The sequence below is a fragment of the Muntiacus reevesi genome, chromosome 3 (genome assembly GCF_963930625.1).
Source record: "Muntiacus reevesi chromosome 3, mMunRee1.1, whole genome shotgun sequence".
Taxonomy (NCBI): domain Eukaryota; kingdom Metazoa; phylum Chordata; class Mammalia; order Artiodactyla; family Cervidae; genus Muntiacus; species Muntiacus reevesi.
This window is the reverse complement of record NC_089251.1, coordinates 132,999,951-133,020,305: the sequence shown is the minus strand read 5'-3', so window position 1 is coordinate 133,020,305 and position 20,355 is coordinate 132,999,951. Positions and strand designations below refer to the sequence as shown.

At 41.2% G+C, this 20,355-nt stretch overlaps 1 protein-coding gene across 12 annotated transcripts in view; it reads right to left on the bottom strand.

Annotated features, from left to right (window-relative positions):
• Nucleotides 1-2,961, bottom strand: part of FN1 (fibronectin 1) — a 69,785-nt gene extending 66,824 nt beyond the window's left edge. For 6 of the 12 annotated variants that reach the window (XM_065930623.1, XM_065930627.1, XM_065930633.1 and 3 more), the window contains exons 1-3: nucleotides 2,564-2,960; nucleotides 1,520-1,648; nucleotides 420-557 (exon numbers count right to left, since the gene is read on the bottom strand). In XM_065930623.1, the coding sequence (XP_065786695.1) occupies nucleotides 420-557; nucleotides 1,520-1,648; nucleotides 2,564-2,717 (421 nt within the window). In that variant the 5' untranslated portion in view covers nucleotides 2,718-2,960. Of the gene's footprint in view, nucleotides 1-419; nucleotides 558-1,519; nucleotides 1,649-2,563 lie in introns of all 12 variants that reach the window. The other 6 variants (XM_065930625.1, XM_065930632.1, XM_065930635.1 and 3 more) reach the window with 3 other exon arrangements.
• Between the last annotated feature and the right edge of the window lie 17,394 nt (nucleotides 2,962-20,355).

The window sequence follows — 20,355 nt, the reverse complement described above, 5'->3', positions numbered from 1 at the left end:
ACACAACGGCTAATTCATTCTTCATGACCATCTTTCCAATCACTGCGGATCACTACATGAGCAGTCTGGCTTGAAGATGCCCAGATAACATAAAATGAGCAACTCCTCTAAGAATGGGATGGAACCCAAGAGATTTGCTTGGTGAGGCTACATACGTATGTGTACACACACACACACACACACACACACACTGTCTCTCTCATTAATGCACACAGACTGAACACGGACTCCACGTGTGCTCAGAGCCACCTTTCAGAGTCACAGGAACCAGCTGTGTGGCCGTAGAAGGGTGCCTGCTCACCTGGGATGGATCCCCACATTGGGAATGTCCAGTCAAGGGTAACAGAAAATGACAGTGATGGGCATGGGGAGCTCACACTGTGTTATCCCAGGGTTACTGGACAGAAGACCACTCTTACTTGCGATGGTGCAGCTGATTCTCCCGCGCCCAGCCCCAATGCAGGTGCAGTCCCAGATCATGGAGTCCTTCGGGCGCTCGTAAGTGTCGCCCACCCGATAAGTGTTCCCCGTGTACTTGTCAAAGCACGTCTCTTCAGCTGCGGGAAGAACGAACGTCCACGTGAGCCTTATAGAGGGAAAAACTTTTCTATTCCACTACTCTCATCCAAGGGAAAACCTCCTTTTCGATTCTGTGAGTAGCAAGGGACAAGTGGAAAGTTTTTAAAACCTGAAGTAGGAGATCTCAATTTTACCCTAGGGTCTAACAAAGCCTCAGTTTTCAACCTTTGACAAGTTCTCTAATTTTCTGGTGATGAATTTCCATCGGAAAGGATTCTCAGGCGCTTAGGAAAAAGCTATAAAGTACAACCTTAGGACCAGCTAGATTGTGAAGGAAGGACTTTAGAGTCCTCTCTCTGGCTCAGAAAATCAAACCAAGGTCCACTTAAAAATAAACAATCTGAAGAGCTCCCACCCCCACCCCAGCACTGGCCCTTGTTAATCCTACTATTTCCATTTTAGCCTCATCAGTGGTTCTCTGCAGGAGTTGCCATAATTTACAAGAATAAGATCAAGGGTCATAAAGGAATGAGAACTTTGAAGTGGTCAGTGGTTTTATGTTGAACTGCAGCTGACAAATCACTTGACAATGTACTGCCCAAAGTGTTTTCTGCCCCGTAATCTTACAGTCTAAGATTTGGAATTACTTTCTAATGAATTAGAATTTTATAAGCAATTCTTTTTTTTGAAGGGAGAAAGAACACACATCGTTCATATTTTTCATAAAATGTTTTGGGAAAGCAAAACAGAAAGAAGACCCTAGAAACTACTTTGGGATAAATTTGTTCTTTTGTTTTAAAGGTAAAAAGAACAATATAATTTGAAAAGCAAATATAAGCAGTTATTAAACATTTTTTAAAGAAAATTCTATTAGGGAAATGGGATATGTAATTTTACTACTAATCCGAAATTTAATCAACAAGCGTTACTTCTCTGTTAGATTCTAATAACTATAATACTTAGAAGATTCTAAGAACTAGGCAGGCTCCCCATCACTTACGTTCAGGCTTGCTCTCACAATTAAAGCCCCGGCTCCCTCCATAACAGGTACAGACCAAGGCACTGCCCAGGTAGGTGCGCTCCCACTGTTGGTTTATCTGATAGTGTTTTCCATTGTCATAACAACCAGCTGTAAGAAATGAAGAAAAAAGTCATTAAATTTGATCCTTCCTTTTTCCAAAGTATGGAATTTTCTTGCACAACTAAATTGATGAACCTAAGCAACAAATGAAGGGGGGAAAAGTTAATCATCAGAGCATCAGAAGAATTAAAAGCAACTAGATATCTAAAGAGTTAACCACGCATTTGCACACGTAGATATTTAGGTATTCCTTTTGTTTTTCTTTTGACTTGGTTAAATGTTATACAATGATGTCATTTCCATCTGGCCAGGGGTCTGCACCAAAGGAATGGAAACATTTTGAAAAGCAGATAACTGGGAATTACATTTTAAAACGTGCAAGGAATTTCGGTGCTCTTTGGGGGGTAATAAGTCAAGAAGGGCAATGCTAAGCAGTTTCCATTAACCAAGGAAAAGGGAGGGTGTGTCTTTGAGAAACTGGAAGAGGAATTCCAATCTCTGTTCTTGGAGAAGCATCCTGAGAAAGCATTCTGAAGCAATTACATCTCATTCAAAGTAGGAACAACATAATTATTCAGCTACTCTCCCTCCATCCCCATTTTGAAAGTATTTAACCAATTACTTAGTAACAAAGAAAATAAGCATAAGGACCACACTAATCCCAAAAATAAACGTTTAAAGGGGTGCATCATTTTTCTCTTTAAAGTTTTGGTTAATTCAAAGGAGGATGACCTGAGTCGGTACCAGCCCTGAGGGACATCGCTGAGCTCCGGCTTCCAAAGCCTTATCTTACCTAAGCCCACAAAACCAGCCTGCTCAAAGCCAGTCTTCTCTGCCCCCCTCTTGTTTAGGAGTACACACACGCCACCCGCGCGCGCGCGCGCACAAACTTCAGTCACAACTTTGGTTGGCTTTCCGGCCCCGTCCTGAGGCAGCCTGTTCCAGCCCGCGGTGAGTACTCACGCTTGCTCTGACTGACAGTCAGCGGGGACTGGGGCTGAACGATCTGCTGCGCCTGCCTCCTGCTCTTCGAGGCTCCCGCGGAGGGTACCCCTGTCCCCAGGGACAGGACGGCCAGCAGCAGCAGCAGCAGCCCGGGCCCCGGACCCCCGAGCATCTTGAGACGGTGAGGCAACTTGCCACTTAAGTTTGGTTCCCTTCGCAACCTGCGGGCGGAGTCCCCTTCCAGTACCTCCAGGAGAGTCAGGGCTGGAGGATGGGGAAGGGGAAGGGTAGAGGGACAGAGGGGAAGGAGAGGACGAAAGAAGTGGCTGCAAGTCCCCTCGCCCCGGCTCGCGACTAGGGCTTCCCCTCCTCCCCTTGCAAAGCGCAACAGGCGCGGGCGGCCGAGCCCGGAGAACCAGGGTTTATATGGGACTGTCCCTTCCCGCCCCCCGCGAGGCCCCGGGCGCCGGGGAGGAGGGACCGGCCGGACCCCCTCCCACCCTCCTCCAGCCGCAGCCGCGGCCGACCGCGCGCCCATTGGCCCAGGCTCCGGGTGACGTCAGGGGAACTGTGGGTTCGCCCTGAACAAAAGAGATGCTGATCGCCCGCCAGGATTGGGACAAGAGAACTTTTTTCGGTTTCCTTTGCGGTCGTCAAACTTTCGGGGGGCAGAGGGGGAGGGATGGGAAGCGTCTGGAAAGGGGTAGACTGGGAGGAAAGGGAGGGGCTGGAATCCCGTGTAGCCAAGGGATCGCAAGTCCATCCTCCCTCCCCCCCGGTTCCCTTTTTAAAATATTTTATTGGGGTGAGGCGGAGGGGGGAGGGGAGTTCAGATTGCGTCACCGCCGGGGTTAGGGGGAAAATCTCCGCTCACCGGAGTGTACTTAGACGGGAAGGAAAAAACCATAAAGTAGCCACCACCACCTTGCAGCTGTAGGAACGTAGGCTTCGCCGTCCCGGGGAGCGGCTAGCTTCCCTGCGGTTCCCTCTCTTGGGTCTGTGCAATGACTGGGGACTCACTTTGACTTCACAGCTTCTTGTTCAAGGCTTCTGCCTTTCTAAACGCAGTACCTGCTGGTTCCGAGGACGTTCTAACTGGGGGTGGGGGTGTGGGAAAGGAGGAAGGCGACGGAGGGCGGAAGGGAGAAAGGATCCCTTTAATGAGCTTCTACTAAGTACCAGGAATTCCGCGGGGCGAATCTAAAGGGAAACTCGGAGAACGAGGTTTCTTTGGAAAGGACAGAGCAGCCGTTTGCTTTTTTTTTTTTTTCCCCCAAATATGCAAGAAAGTCTTCTTGTCCTGGGGATGGGATGCCTGTAACCACTGAAAATTGGAAAGTTGGACCGACCTTGGAGACAGAAAGATCGTAATGTCCTTGCCCATGTTCACCGTTACACAGAACAGAGATCGTTGAGTCATTAAAGGTTGAGAAAAGACCATTTCCAGTCTTTCCTTCTTACAGTCACTTCCTTGCTTTTATTTGGCGTTTTCATTTGGTAGACATCGGTTTCATCATAGAGTTCCCCTCCCCCAGCCCCGCTGCCAGATTTTTTTTTTTCCAAGTGTTACTTACTCTAAGAAATGTGGAAAGTTCCCATTTAAGATTTCCCAGTCTTTCCCTCTAAAGGCACGGTAGAAAGGGAATTTGAGAAGTCGCTAGCATTTAGCAACTCATCACATCAGTTCTTTTTACAGAGAAACACAAGGCACATTTGCTTTTTAAAGATCTTCAAAAGGAGTCCTCAACTTTCTTCAGCAACTCCTGAAAGATCTAAACTCAAATTTTTGCCTCGCTCGTTATGTTAGTAGTGCAGACCTCCCATTGGCTTTAAAAATCTATGGAGGCTGCAAGCAGGTTTGTCTTTTTTCTGCACATACTTAGAGAAAAAGTTCCGCCTTTGGTAACTGCCATGGGTAATTCGAACTCTGGTCTATAAAATGCCCAACATCAAAGGTACAAAACTAACATTTGTTTTCGTTAACACAGGGACTTAAAGGGGAAAAAAAAACACAGCAAATACCAGTTTCCTACAAGAAGTGTAAAATAACTTCCTAAGGCGTCTTTGTGACCAATTTTGTAAGTTGAAAGAATGCCACAAATTTAGAGTCCTGTCTGGGTTAGAGTTTTTTTGTTTGTTTGTTTGTTTTTTCAATTTCTCATCATCACTTGACAAAGCAGTCTTCTCTTTCACACATAAAAGAGGCCCTGTAAAATTCTTCATAAATTTCTGGGAAGCTGATGTTCCTTCCAAAGGGAAGAGTACCTGGAAATCAGGATGTAAACAAGATAAACTTGAAGCTAATGCTTTCTTAAAATATACAGATTCTGGGGGAAGGAAATCAGTGGTTAAAAAGTATTTTGTCAACCAAAGCCATAATAGTTTGACATATTTACTGTACTCAAAATACATAAGAATAATATACACATGAGAGCCTGGAGGAAATAGCCTAAGTGACTTACATTTCAGAAGAAACTGATATTTCAGTCTGTTGAAATATAATTTGCTTAAGACATGGTATATTTGTAAAGTCTCACAAGCAAAAATATACAATATTCTGACTGAATGTTATAGAAATGGTTGACAGTTTACCCTTTTACTTAAAAGTGACTTTTTTTTTTTTTTAACTTTGGAGACAGAAGCATTTTCTTAGTTAAGACATCAAGGCTTGCTGTCGTATTCTTTCATTATCAAAGTCCCTTATAATTGTGTAAGTCTGTTATCTCTAGCTGGAGAGATAATTAAATCTCTCCATTCTAACCCTGTTCAAGCTAGCGGTGCCTGGTGTCCAAGGGTCTCTTGCACTCCCGTAAGAATTCTGAAGTTTATTTTGACAAGGATTGGTTCTTCAGCAGTGTCCTCCTATTTGTAGGATATATCTTTGGATTTCTTTTTCTCATCTCAAATTGAGATAGAAAGTAGATTGATAGGTGGCTGGCACTGGGGCTGGGAATGGGAATCAGCTGTAAATGGGCATAAGGAATCTTGAAGGGGTGATGGAAATGAATATTTTAAAACTAGAATGCAGTGATGGCTGCACAACTTGGTGAAGTTACTGAAATTCACCACGTTGTAAACTTAAAATGGTAAATTTTATGATATGAGTTGATTGTTGTTGTTTAATTGCTAAGTCATGTCTCTTTCGTGACCCCATATACCGGCGCCTTCCGGGCTCCTCTGTCCATAGGATTTCCCAGGCAAGAACACTGGAGTGGGTTGCCTTTTCCTTCCTCAGGGACTTTTCCTGACCCAGTGATCAAACTCTCATCTCCTGCTTTGGCAGGTGGACTCTTTACCACTGAGTCACCTGGGAAGCCCTGGTATATAAATTATACCCCAACAAAGTTGTTTTTTAAAATATCGATTAAAGCATAGGATATCTTTAATCACTTTTGCTTGTACCATCTTCTGATTTTGGTTCAAGGACATGCACTCAAGTGGCAACAGCATATACAGGGTAGCCTCATTTCTTCATTTTCCTAAGAGGAAATTTGCCATTAATAAAGTAGTAGATTCTTTCTTCTACACCAGCAACCTCTTACCAAACCTAGTGTGTGGTAGAGACAGAACATACATTCATTGACAACTGTGCCTGGCTTCTTCTTGGACTTGCCATGGAAATAAGATTTTCTCAGAACTTAGGTCAAATTAAGTGTTCAGTAACCAAAAGGAACACAAATATTTCTGTGTTGGGGATATCATTTGGATGTTTTGTTATTGAAGAAGGCTAAGGGCTTCCCTAGTGGCTCAGATGGTAAAACATCTGTCTGCAATGCAGGAGACCTGAGTTCAATCCCTGGGTTGGGAAGATCCCCTGGAGAAGTAAATGGCAGCCCACTCCAGTTTTCTTGCCTGGAAAATCCCATGGACTGCGGAGCCTGGTAGGCTACCGTCCATGGGGTCGCAAAGAGTCGGACACGACTGAGCGACTTCACTTCACTTAATGAGGAACATGGGCAATTATGGAAATCTGAAGTGAATTGACTTCATTTGAGTTGAACATTATGGTTAAGCACAAAAGGAATTGATCAGAGCCAGTCATTTAGAGAAGACTGAAATTAAAGCAATTTAAGGAATAGTTTTAAAAGGCAGTTTTTTCCTAAGTGAAAAATGACTTTTCTTTAACAGGAATACACACATGGCAGACAATACCCATCCTAGTCAAATCCCTTTCCTGTTGAAAAACAAAATCTTATCTCTGATAAGAAATAACTTCTTGACCCCAAGGGTTATATTTAAATGAAGATGGGCTGTTTTTCCTGAAAACTTTTGGCTTTTATCCTGTTCTTAATCTCTTTCAGTTCTGTTAGAGGTGAGGCCATTGATTAGGTGACCTTTGGAATTTTCTGCCTTAAGAGTCTGTAGTGTCTTTTACTGTTTCATAGTCTTCTCTGGGTAGGTTGACTGGAGATAAATTATAGTAGTTTTGTTTCTTATCTTGATTTTATTTTTGGGGCATAAGTCCTTCACATCTTCCCTTGGAAACAGTTGAGTTTGCAAAATTGCTCCTCATTAAGCACAGGTGTGAGAAGGAAAAATAAGCTGCCCCATGGGCAGTCCCATGGGTGGAATGTCTGGACAGTTTGTCCAGAATTGACAGGGCCTTGCAACCGGGGGGAAAAAATACTTGATAAGGACATTAATTTATGCCTTGAAAGCTAGTCAGTTTTCACTTACTCAGCATTTTTTTTGTATTTTAAGTTATTTTATTATTTAGTCAGCACTTTTAAGCTTTAATCTGTTTCCTTTGTTGCTTAACAGAAGTGCCCTTTTTCTCACTAGAGTGATGTACCTCCCAAAAGGCTTTGCAAAGTTGCCTTATTCATTCAGTAGCATGGAGCCAACTACCGGGTAGCTAGACCACTCACCCAGAACTCTATTACAGAACATTTCAGCTTTCTAGCACAGGTAGCAGTTTCTTGGAAAATATTTATTTTTGTGTGTTGTTTCTCCTTTTTCCAATTCTGCTTTATTTTATGTAGGTGGCTTTAAATATTTGTTTTGAAAAGCTGAGAAAAACATTTTTTAAGATTTTTGGTATTTAAATTATTTTTTATCTTTCTTACATTCACATACTTTAAGCATCTTGCATGCTAGGTCACTTCAGTTATGTCCAACTCTTTACACCACTATGGACTGTAGCCCACCAGGCTCCTCTGTCCACAGGATTCTCCAGGCAAGAATACTGGAGTGGGAGGCTATGCTCTCCTCCAGGGGATCTTCCCGATCCAGGGATCAACCTGCACCTCTTATGTCTCCTGCATTGGCAGGTGGGTTCTTTACCACTAGCGCCACCCGGGGAAGTCTCCTAAGCATCTTATATGAAGCTAACTTTATTTATTCATTCATTCATTTATTTATTTTTTGGCTCTAGTGGGTCTTTATTGCTCCACATAGGCTTTAGTTGCAGCGGGCTACTCTTCATGGTGGTGTCTGGGCTTCTCACTGAGTTGGCTTCTCTTGTTGTGGGGCACAGGCTCTAGCCGCACCAGCTTCAGTAGTTGCAGCCCATGGGCTCAGTAGTTGTGGCCCACGCCTTAGCTGCTTCATGGCATGTGGTATCTTCCCAGACCAGGGATCAAACCAGCATCCCTTGACTTGCAAGATGTATTCTTAACCACTCTACCACCAGGGAAGCTTTGTGCAGCTAATTTTGAAAGTTGCCTCAGATGTCTAAAAACAACCATAGACATTATCTCTTGGATAAATTTTTATACAAACAATAGACTTTTGTGATAAAGGTGGTCAATGGACACTCTATGGATTAAATTAGTTATTAAAAATTAAGGACTTATTCACCTGAATTACAGCAATGGGAGTATAATTATAACTATTCCTAAATTTGTGCTGAACCATTTTCTTGATAAATTTAATATATTCTCTCATTAGTTGTGAAAATTTTACTGAGATGAAATGGATATTTCAAATTATTCTATGTTTTCATAGTAATAGTAATGTTTCATAGTAAACATGAAAAACTAAGGCAAGCTTAAGCACGTGGTGAACAAGTTCATAACGATATGAGTATTTGAAGAGAATTAAGGGAAGTTCATTTAAACTGCCAGACTTTATTAAACACTTTCTCTGAGCCAGACTCAGTACACAATACTTTAATGCATTTTTTCACGTGTGGGTCATGACAAACTGTGGAACATTCCTAAAGAAGTGGGAAAATTAGACAACCTTACCTGTCCCCAGAGAAACTTGTATGTGGATCAAGAAGCAACAGTAAGAACCTTACATGGAACAACTGACCGGTTCAAAATTGGGAAAGAGGTATGATCCAAGTGTATATTATCATCCTGCTTATTTAACTCTGTACACATAGTGCAGAGTACATCATGCGAAATGCCAGACTGGATGAATTACAAGCTGGAATCAGTCCTAAAAGAAATCAACCCTGAATATGCATTGGAAGGATGAGGCTGAAACTGAAGCTCCAGTACTTTGGCCACCTGATGCAAAGAGCTGACTCATTGGAAAAGACCCTGATGCTGGGAAAGATTAAAGGCAAAAGGAGCTGAGGGCGGCAGACGAGGAGATATTTAGATAGCATACTGACTCAATGGGCATGAATTTGAGCAAACTCCAGGAGAGAGTGACAGACAGGGAAACCTGGCATGCTACAGTCCATGGGATCACAAAAAGTCAGACATGACTTTGCAACTGAACAACAACAATGCATTTTTTTCATTCAACCATCAACCACCCTCCGAGATAAGTACTCTTATCCTCTTATTCTTACAGATGAGGATACAAAACTTAAAAACATAACAAATGAAGCTTTCTGAATCACCAGCCTTGTAGAAATTGTGGTATCACTTAATGATCTCCTTCCGGAACAAAGATCTGGGCAAAGCAATTGACAAGGATTTTGTGGATGACTTTTTCAACATGAGGCAGTAGGTATCACACAGACATGCTAGCAATTTTCTCTGTTGTATCCAAGGCCATTCTTTCTTTATCTTTTTTAATACTTTCATTATGTTTTATGAAGACCAGATTTTTCCAAAACTAGTACCTCATAACTCTTAATTAAGCAGTTAACAGTTCTTTCATTGTTCATTCCTGAATACTAGCATGTGTACTGTGCTTGCTCAGTTGTGTCCGACTCTGCGACCCCATGGACTGTAGCCTGCCAGGCTTCTCTGTCTATGGGGATTCTCCAGGCAAGAATAATGGAGTGGGGTGCCATGCCCTCCTCCAGGGGATCTTCTGGACCCAGGGATCAAATCCAGGTCTCTCTCCCACATTGCAGGCAGATTCTTTACCTTCGGAGCCACCAGAGAAGCCCATACTCGCATATAGCACAGTCAAAATCCCCTTCCCCTTCAAGGGTGAGTATCACTGTAAGATTGCCTTGCCACCCTACTGACTGCTGCAGACAGTCTCAGAGCCCATCATGGCTGCCAGTGAGAGGGAAGATTTGCTTCCCTTACCAGTGTGATAAAAATGTCTTACCACATTCAGCGGTATAATCTGATCTATGTTTATTTAAAAGTCCTTCCCATGAATATTCTTAAAGTCTTTTTGCAAAGCATCAGCTTAACTGTCTATTAAAGACTGAAAAGGCAAGGTTAAAGCTTTGATCATGTGTTGACAAAGAAGCTTAATCAAGTTGCTGTGAAATAATCAGAATTATGGCTGATAGATTATACCAGGACACATCTATAATTCAAAAACTTAGATTTCTAGAGATCTATAGTAGTAACATTTACCCATATAGTATAATCTTAGAAGACTTATCACTCCTTTGGCAATACTTCCCATGTAATTCAACATATCAAATAAAACTAATTAAATATTCCTCTTGAGATGTCTTACGGGCTCCCCTAATGAACTCTAAAGTTAGCTGGAGGTCAAAAGAAACTAAATTAAAATTTCATATTTGGGGAGTTTGTCAAAAAGTTTCAAAACATTTGGTCAAGTAAGATCATTGGTCACTGTCAGACAATACAAAGATAGTCTAAAGCTTAAATATTATGGCACAAGGTCTGGTACTCAATAAAAAATAAATGGCTGACTAAAGGAGAAATGCAGCAAGATTAGTTAATGCCAATTTCTCTTTTGTTGCCAAAATGAGCACTGCTTCAGAAACTTACTCTTCTGGGAAGTTTCCGTGCAGCCAATTCTAGATAAATATGCTATAATTTAAAGGTGATTTAATATCCCAGGTTGAGATAATGTCAATATATATATTTTCAGAAGAGGTTCCTTTGAACCTATAGTTAAGAGCATTTCAGGTTTCTTCCAAAACCTTCGGCCACTAAAGAAAGATCTGCGTTGTGGGAGGAGCAACTTTGGGGAATTTGGGCTTGATTATCTTAGCAGATTGCTAGTGAAGACATAGGTGATAACAGTATTAACCAAGGTTATTCTTTTGTGAACCAATTTCCTTCAAATCAATTTCCCAAGTGACTAAGTGATAAAGAATCAGTCTGCCAATGCAGGAGATGCAAGAGACATAGGTTCAATCCCTATATCTGGAAGATCCCCTAGAGGAGGAAATGGCAACCCACTCCAGTATCCTCGCCTGGAAAATTCCATGGACAGAGGAGCCTGAAGGGCTATAGTCCTTGGGGTCGCAAAGAGTCAGATGTGACTGAGCAACTGAGCATGCAAAAAGCCTTCCTTCAAACAACTTGAATGTGTTTTGGCATTTTGATTAATACCTCTGACCCTTCCATAGATTGCAGGTTTGGTGGGGCGGAGTCTTTGTCTTGGCACTTATGAATGAAAAGAAAGAAGGGCAGATGAAAAACTTTCAAATTCACAGTTAGTGATTATTTATCCATACAGTCACCTTAGTAAGTGCTCTGCATATGCTATTTCAGTTTATCTTCAAAGCAACTGCCAGAAGTAGATATCCAGAGCCCCAGTTTACTCTCAGGCACTCAGAAAAGTTTAAAGGTAGTCCTTAAGCTTCTTCAGTGAAAGAGGAACAAAGCTAGAACTTAACATCCTCTTTACACAAAATTCAAGTTTTTTCTAAGCCATTCAAGGCTTTCCCCAAACAGATTTTGCCCCAGTTAAGTTTTAAGAAATCTGGAAAAATTACCTGGGGGTTACTCTTTTTGTTCCCCCAGATCTTCATGCTCTGCTCTTCACTGCCTTGCTCTCTCTCCCACAGCTGACCCCTTGTACTGTATGGCAGACTCTTCTGCCTGCTGCAGGCCCAAAAGGTCAGGGTGCTTCCTCTGAAGCCAAGATTTAGGGCCAGAGTCCTGGTAGCAGCTGCCTCTCTGTAGAACATGTGTGCTTAGTGGGAGCAGCATTGCCCCCAAGAGGGTGAAAATTCCGTTGTTGGTGGGCTAGTGGAGTAGGGAGTAAAAAGAAAAAATAAAGCCAACTCAACCCTATCTGATTAAATCTTATTCTTTCCTTGTTAATATATCTCATCAGGTAGAATTTAAATTGGATTTGGTTTTTCTCATGGGCGTGGGGATAGTAACTAAACAGAAATGGGGAGAAACATAATTCTGGATCGGTGGCTCTTGCCAAGCTGTTCTCTGAAGGTCCAGCTCTCCCTTGCTCCCTCCAGTAATGGCAGCCCTCTTCCCTGGTGGCTCAGTTGGTAAAGAATCTGCCTGCAATGCAGGAGACCCAGGTTCGTTTCCTGGGTCGGAAAGATCCCCTGGAGAAGAGAATGGCAACCCACTCCAGTATTCTTGCCTGGAGAATCCCATGGGCAGAGGAGCCTGGCGGGCTACAATCCATGGGGTCACAAGAGTCGGACACGACTTAGCGACTAAACCACCATAGATGCAGTAAAATTTCCTACCTTGCTGGTCCCTGGGAGTCTCAACATCCTTCCTTCTCCATCCCTCAACTGTGCCAACACTCTTTTAACAGTGTCTTCACCAAAGACTTTCCTTGGAAATCATTTGAATTGTTTCCAGTTGAACCCCTGACAGTCCAGATTCTAACAATCTTTAACTGTGACATGAACAGTTCACATAAGCTATGATTTTAGTTGTAAATTGTAGTGAGATAGATTTGGGACACATGAGTTATTTTCCAAACTTACCAACTGTCATTACTCCGTGATTTGTCCTTGTATTTCAATGTCTTGAATAGCTCTCTCTCTCTCTTTTTCTCATTCTCTTTGCTGAATATATGTCCTTGAACACTGTAAATTTCTCAGAGTAAAATACTCTGATAATAGGAGAAAATGACCTAGTGATCGAAACATGACAAAAAAAAAGAAACCAAGATTTTATTTGTGAATATATAGTATGTGTCTTGGGTTTCTCAAGTGGCCTAGTGGTAAAGGTCCTCCTGCCAAAGCAGGAGACCTAAGAGATGCGGGTCCAGTCACTTGGTTGGGAAGGTCCCCTGGAGGATGGCACAGCAACCCACTCCAGTATTCTTGCCTGGAGAATCTCGCAGACAGAGGAACCTGGTGGGTTACAGTCCATGGGGTCACACAGAGTCTGACACAGCTGAAGTGACTAAGCATGCACGCATGCAGTGTGTGTTTTAACTACTCCTAACTTCTTAACTCCCTTGGAAATCATTTGATTTGTCCACCAAGTATTTGGTTCATGAAAAGAACTTGGAATCAGGAGCCCAAAATATCTTTAAAAGTCCCTCATAAATCTACAGTGTCATGTAGGTAAAGGCTAAAGATTTTGACATGTTTTTTACATATGTAAAAATACAAGTTTTGTTTTTTATTCATTTTAGATACTGAAATATTTAGCTGAGAGCCTGTAAAGTCAAGGAACGTTTGCTCATTATTTTGAAGTAAAATAAGGCAGATATTTTTAGGCCCAAATTATCAACCATTTCAGTTTAGAAGAACAACACAGAGTTAGTATAGAATTATCATTAGAATATCAAGTTCTGATTTTTTTAACCTCTCTGAAGAACAGAGTTTTTCAGTTTAGGTACACAATATATCATATTCAAAAGTATTTTCCTTTACTCATGAAAATCCTTGTCCTTTAATTGCTCTTTTTAAAATTTGGTTTTTAATTAAAGACTAGTGAAAATTGCTTAAAGTTATAGCTTAGAGAATTGATTTGAAAAGTTTAGCAAAAAAAAGAAAAGTTTAGCAAATTGTGATTCTAGTTGTTCCCAAATTATAATAGACAATTTAAAAAATGTAAAAACATGGATATGGATATATTGTGTTCTTTAAAATGTTCCCTTCCAATTTTTTAAACAGCTTTGTTGAGCTATAGTTGACATATAATGAACTTTGCAAAGTATACAGTTTGATAAATGTTGATATATATATACACACACTCAAGAAATGATTACCACAGTTAAGACAGTGAACAAAATCCATCACCCCCCAAAGTTTCCTTGCACCCCATGGCAATCTCACCCTCCTGATTTACCTATTCCTAGGCAACCACTCATCTGTTTTCTGTCACTAAGGATTAATTTGCATTTTCTAGAATTTTATATAATTGGAACCACACAGCCTATAATCATTTGTACTGACTTTCAAGCACTGTAACTATTTTGAGATTCACCCACACTGTTACATGTATCAGTAGTTCAGTCTTTTTGTTACTGAGTGGTATTCCTTTAGATATACCACAATATGTTTGTCCATTCATCTGCTGATAAGCATTAGTGACTAGAAGCAAAGTACAATAGAAATTATGTATGAGTCTTTGCTTGGACATGTGCTTTATTTTCTCTTGGGTAAATGTCTAGGAATGGAATAGTTGGATCATACCATAGGTATATGTTTTAACATTTTGAGAAAATACAGAACAGTTTTCCTAACAAGTTGTACCATTTCCTTACTACCTGCAATGTATGAGGAGTCCAGTTTTGTAACATCCTGTCAACACTTAGTTTGATCAGTTTTTTAAATTTTAGTCATACTACCAGGTGTGTAATGCCTTCTTCTGTGGTTTTCATTTGCATTTCCTTAAATGGACATTACTTTGCCAACAAAGGTCCATCTAGTCAAGGCTATGGTTTTTCCAGTGGTCATGGATGGATGTGAGAGTTATACTATAAAGAAAGCTGAGCACCGAAGAATTGATGCTTTTGAACTGTGGTGTTGGAGAAGACTCTTGAGAGTCCCTTGGACTGCAAGGAGATCCAACCAGTCCATCCTAAAGGAGATCAGTCCTGGGTGTTCATTGGAAGGACTGACACTAAAGCTGAAACTCTAATACTTTGGCCACCTGATGCGAAGAGTTGACTCATTGGAAAAGACCCTGATGCTGGGAAGGATTGGAGGCAGGAGGAGAAGGGGATGACAGAGGATGAGATGGCTAGATGGCATCACCGACTTGATGGACACAGGTTTGGGTGGACTCTGGGAGTTGGTGAAGGACAGGGAGGCCTGGCATGCTGTGATTCATGGGGTTGCAAAGAGTCGGACACGACTGAGCGACTGAACTGAATGATGAGTAATGCTGAGCATCTTTTCATGTGTGTTTTGCCATTTGTGTATCTCCTCTTGTAAAGTGGCTGTTTGAGTCTTTTGCTTGTTTTTAGTTGGGTATTTATTTTGTATTGATTTTTTTTAAATGCTATATATTCTAGATGCAAGTTGTTTATTAGATAGTTGTTTTATATTTCTCACAGCATGTAGCTTGTCTTTTTTCCCTAATGATGTCTTTTGTCACACATGCATTCCTGCATGTGTGAGTACTCAGTCATGTCCCACTCTTTGAGACCTCATGGACTGTAGCCAGCTGGGATCTTCTGTCCATGACATTTTCCAGGCAAGAATCCTGGACAGGGTTGCTATTTCCTACTTCAACGGATCTTCCTGCCACAGGGATCGAACTCAGGTCTCCTGCTTGGCAGGCGGTTTCTTTACCACTGAGCCACCTGGGAAGCCCCTTTGAAATGCAGAGTTTTCTATTTTGGTTAAGTACAGTTTATCAAATTTTTTTGTGTATCTCTAAAAGGTTACTGTCCCTTGTTGTCTGATATGCAGTGTCTTGAAGAGCATGGTTTTATATACTTTTACTAGAGCCTTCTCCATCTTTGTTTCTCTGTCTCTGTTTATGTGTCTCTCTCTCCTTCCTCCCTCCCTCTCTTTGGTTGTTTCAAGTGAAATAAAAAGTTTACTCTCTAGTACTCTATTTTGGCTGCCCTGGTGGCCCAACAATAAAAAGCCCATCTGCAGTGCAGAGACTTGCAGAAGATGGGAGTTTGACCCCTGGGTTGGGAAGATCCCCTGGATGAGAAAATGACAATCCCCTCTAGTATTCTTGCCTGGAAAATCCCCATGGACAGAAGAGCCTCATGCAGTACAGTCCATGGAGTCACAAGAGTCAGACACAGCTGAGCAGCTAAACAACAACAGCTCTCAATCTTACCTGGAAGTAAAAATTCCTTTCAGTTTTCAGAGGTTTTAAATATACTGATCAACAACATGACAAATCCTATCCTTTGAGATCTTCAGTTCAGTTCAGTAGCTCAGTTGTGCCTGCCTCTTTGCGACCCCATGGACTGCAGCAGGCTGGGCCTCCCTGTCCATCACCAACTCCCGGAAATTGTTCAAACTCATGTCCATGCACTCGGTGATGCCATTCAACCATCTCATCCTCTGTCATCCTCTCTCCTCCTGCCTTTAATTGTTCCCAGCATCAGGGTTTTTTCCAATGAGTCAGTTCTTCGCATGAGGTAGCCAAAGTATTGGAGCTTCAGCTTCAGCATCAGTCCTTCCAATGAATATTCAGGATTGATTTCCTTTAGGATGGGCTGGTTGGATCTCCAAGGGACTCTCAAGAGTCTCCTCCAACACCACCGTTCAAAGCATCAATTCTTCGACACTCAGCTTTCTTTATAGTCCAACTCTCACTTCCATACATGACTAATGGAAAAACCACAGCTTTGGCTAGATGGACCTTTGTTGGCAAAGTAATGTCTGCTTTTTAATATGCTGTCTAGGTTGGTCATCGCTTTTCTTCCAAGGAGCAAGCGTCTTTTAATTTAATGACTGTAGTCACCATCTGCAGTGATTTAGGAGCCCAAGAAAATGAAGTCTGCCACTATTTCCATTGTTTCCCCCTCTATTTGCCATGAAGTGATGGGACTGGATGCCATGATCTTAGTTTTTTGAATGCTGATTTTTAAGCCAACATCTTACTTCAAATATAACTTGGAATTTTTAGACAGTTTTGTGTCTCTTATTTTGTGCCCAGTGGAAGTGTTACTTTTGAGAGCTTTTTTTATTACATAACTTTTAGCTATTGTTTTAATATTTCCTTTTAGCTTACTATATCCTTTTCTACCAGTCTACTCTTTGAGAACAAATTTTATTTCTCTTGGAACATGATATCAAAGTATGAAGTTGAAGGAAAGTTTCAGCTTGAGTCCACAGGGAGAAAAGATACCACAGGAAACAAATACTATAACCATAGTGTCTCTAGGTATTGAACTAAATGGTTATTAAGCTAAATGGCAGGTAATTATGGGATCTATTATCATTTTATGTAAGTAGTGCATAAATAAGAGGATATAAATGTGTTCTGTGTGAAGTTGTTACTAATGATGATGCTTATCTCCACGTGCAAGTGAGAAAACTACCAGGAAGATGATGATTATTAGTAACAATTGTAATAATTATAGGTCTCTGAGTATTCTGGCCCAATCTGATATTTTTCTTCTCCTCATTTTGATTACACTTATACTCTTTTCCATGTGCTTAGTCGTTCAGTTGTGTCCAACTCTTTGCAATCCCATGGACTGTAGCCTGCCAGTCTCCTCTGTCCATAAGGATTTTCCAGGCAAGAATTCTGGAGTGGGTAGCCATTGCCTTCTCCATGGGAGCTTCCTGACCCAGAGATCGAATCTGGGTCTCCTGCACTGCAGGTGGATTCTTTATAATTTGAGCCACCTGGGAAGCCCAAAGAGTGGTTTTGCTCTCAACCCCGTGGACCATAGCTCAGCAGGCTCCTCTGTCCATGGGGATTCTCCAGGCAAGAATACTGGAGTGGGTAGCCATTCCCTTCTTCAGGGGCTTTTCCTGATCCAGGGATCAAATCTATGTCTCCTGCACTGTACTTTCATATGATGATAGCCCACTGAAAGAAGTTTACACTGATTCTTTTCTGTCCAATAACACTATATACTCTTTGATTTTGATTTTGGGCACTGACTTTAGCCCCAGCAGAAGCCATTTTATTTCTATCCTATGGAGTTCTTGAAGGTGTATGGTGGAGACTGCTGGTTGTCCACCCAGATGCATTCTCTTCTTCTACAATTAGTCCCATTGTGCACAACTAGATCACATTTTACAGCCCCTCTTGCTGTTAGGCATCACAGTGGAAATAGTTCTCACCAGTGGAATGTGAGAAGTGATGTCTCCCTACTCTGGGTCTGGGATTTCATTCATTCAGCATGCCTGTTCCAAATTCTTTTATTCCTTCCCACCAGCTGAAATGCAGACATGGAAAGCACCCAGATTTTACCAAGAAAATGATAAAAATGTCTTAATGAATCATAGTGAACAGAGTTTTTCCACTGACCTGGACCTTTGACCTGGGACTCTTGCAGGAGAAAGAAATACACTCCTTTATTCTTTAAGCCCCTGAACTATCGATCATCCTTGTAGCAGCAAAATAGTTGTGGCTCAAGGACTTAGTTGCCCTGTAGCATGTGGGATCTTCCTGGCCTGAGATCGAACCCATGTCTTCTTCATTGGCAGGCAGATTCTTAATAGCTGGACACCAGGAAAGACTGTCAATTTGCTTTTGTTTCTAAGGAAGGCTTCCCAGCTGGTGCTAATGGTAAAGAAATCGCCTGCCATTGCAGGAGAAGTAAGAGATGCAGGTTCGATCCCTGGGTTGGGAAGATCCTCTGGAGAAGGGCATGGTAACCCACTCCAGTATTCTTGCCTGGAGAATCCCATGGACAGGGAAGTCTGGTGGGCTATGCAGTTCATGAGGTTGCAAAGAGTCAGACATGACTGAAGTGACTTAGCACACACAGGAGCTAAAGCTTTACCTCTTTCAAGAATCAACATACTGTTTCTCCTCTCTGTTTAAGTAATCCAAAGATCTTTTTACTCTACTTCATGATGTCCCACATTTGGGATCCCTGGAGGTGGAAAGTACAGCTCGTAAATCCATTTCTTCCCTGCTTGAGTTCTAAATAGATGGCTGATAGGGGCAAAGCTGAAGGAAGTGATTCAGCATGAGAGTCAGGTAAGCCTGCTAACTGTGTCCTGAATTAGGGAGTCTCATCTGCCTGTTGTAGATCCCATTGGACTGGAATGACCCATACAGGGCATGTGACAGCCTGAGAAAGGCCAACTGCACGGAGGAGCAAGAAGCAACAAAAATTTCAATGGCCAAGCTCCATCCCTAGGGGAGAGGAAAGAGTGCAGGCTTGTCTGATTTTTCTTACATATTTACAAATTTAGTAAGTCACTTTACTTCTCCAGAGGAGAGACGAAATGAGAAAAAGCTCAAAGAGAGTTACCAGGACTGTGCTTGTGGAAATTCATCAGGTACTGAGTAAAGATGTTCCCTTTTTATTTATTTACTTTTGGTATGTGGGATATAGTTCCCTAGCCAGGGATTGAACTCAGGCCTTCTGCACTGGGATCTCAGAGTCTTGGCCATTGGACCACCAGGGAAGTCCCCAAGATGTCCCCTTTCTTAAACTATAATCATAATTGTTACTAGCTATGTTCTCTAGAAATAAACCTTTGAGAATTTTTTTTTAAATCTTAGAGAATGCCAAGATATGGCATGTAAAATAATTTGATACAATTTTTCAAGCAGATATGTCTGTAATGAAACCTTTCTTGGTTCTACCTTTGCAGATGCTCTTTGCAAAGAATTGCATGCATGTTTAACATTTACCTTTGATATTAACTGTGTGAGTATTACTATTGCTTCCTTTAACATTTGAGCTTTAACATTTCTATTTGAAGGAATTAAAAAAACATAACCTCAAAGGAGCTTTAATTCATTGTCATAGTATGAGTTCATGTGAGTGTTTTAGAAGACCCTTCAGAAATGGCTCTGAGTGAATTTCAGTAATGAAATGCCCATTGAGACAAAGTTTAAGATCATGCCATTTGAAATTAAAATCTTACTTGTGGAAATTGCTTCAGTGGAAATATATATTGAGGTACAATGTAGTTTGATAGAATGAGTATGTTAGCAGAATTGTGATCAGATAAAGACCTATAATTAAATAATAACTAGCAAGATAAGAACAAAACAGCTACAATCTTAAATACAATTTGACTTTTATGGCAATAGAGAGAAATTATAGAGAGGTAGATTTTATCTCAACATAAAGACAAAGTTCCTAATAGAGCTATCCAAGACTGAAACAGACTGCAGTAATCAAAGACTATATAATCCCTTGATTATGGTACTTGTAGCAGACTCATTCATGGCTGTATTTCACTGGGCTATATTGAACTTGATTTCCAAATTCTCTTTCAGTTCTAACATTCTATGAGAGGTACTGAAACATGCAAGCCCTTTCAAAGTTTTTTTTTATTAGCTAATAAAATATACTAAGACTATTTTGCACACCTCTGCTAATAATAATAGAAAAAAAAACCAGAAACGTTTAAAATAAGAAAGAGGGTGGACATTTGAAATAATTTCTTTACAAATTAAGGTGTTGAGAACCATATCTATTTTCAAAAGTTGTTTAAAAGGATCCTTGTGTGTATGAAGGGTCTTAGTCTATTAGTGCTCCTTAGCTAGTTCTGAAAATATTACTCCTTCAACAGTAATGAAGGATCGTTTATTTCACAAATGATCTTTGTGAAATTACTTACCTGATTCTAAAATTTATAAGAGGAAACTCAGTAACAAAAGCTGCCCCCAAAATGGATCGTATTGACTTGGAAATGT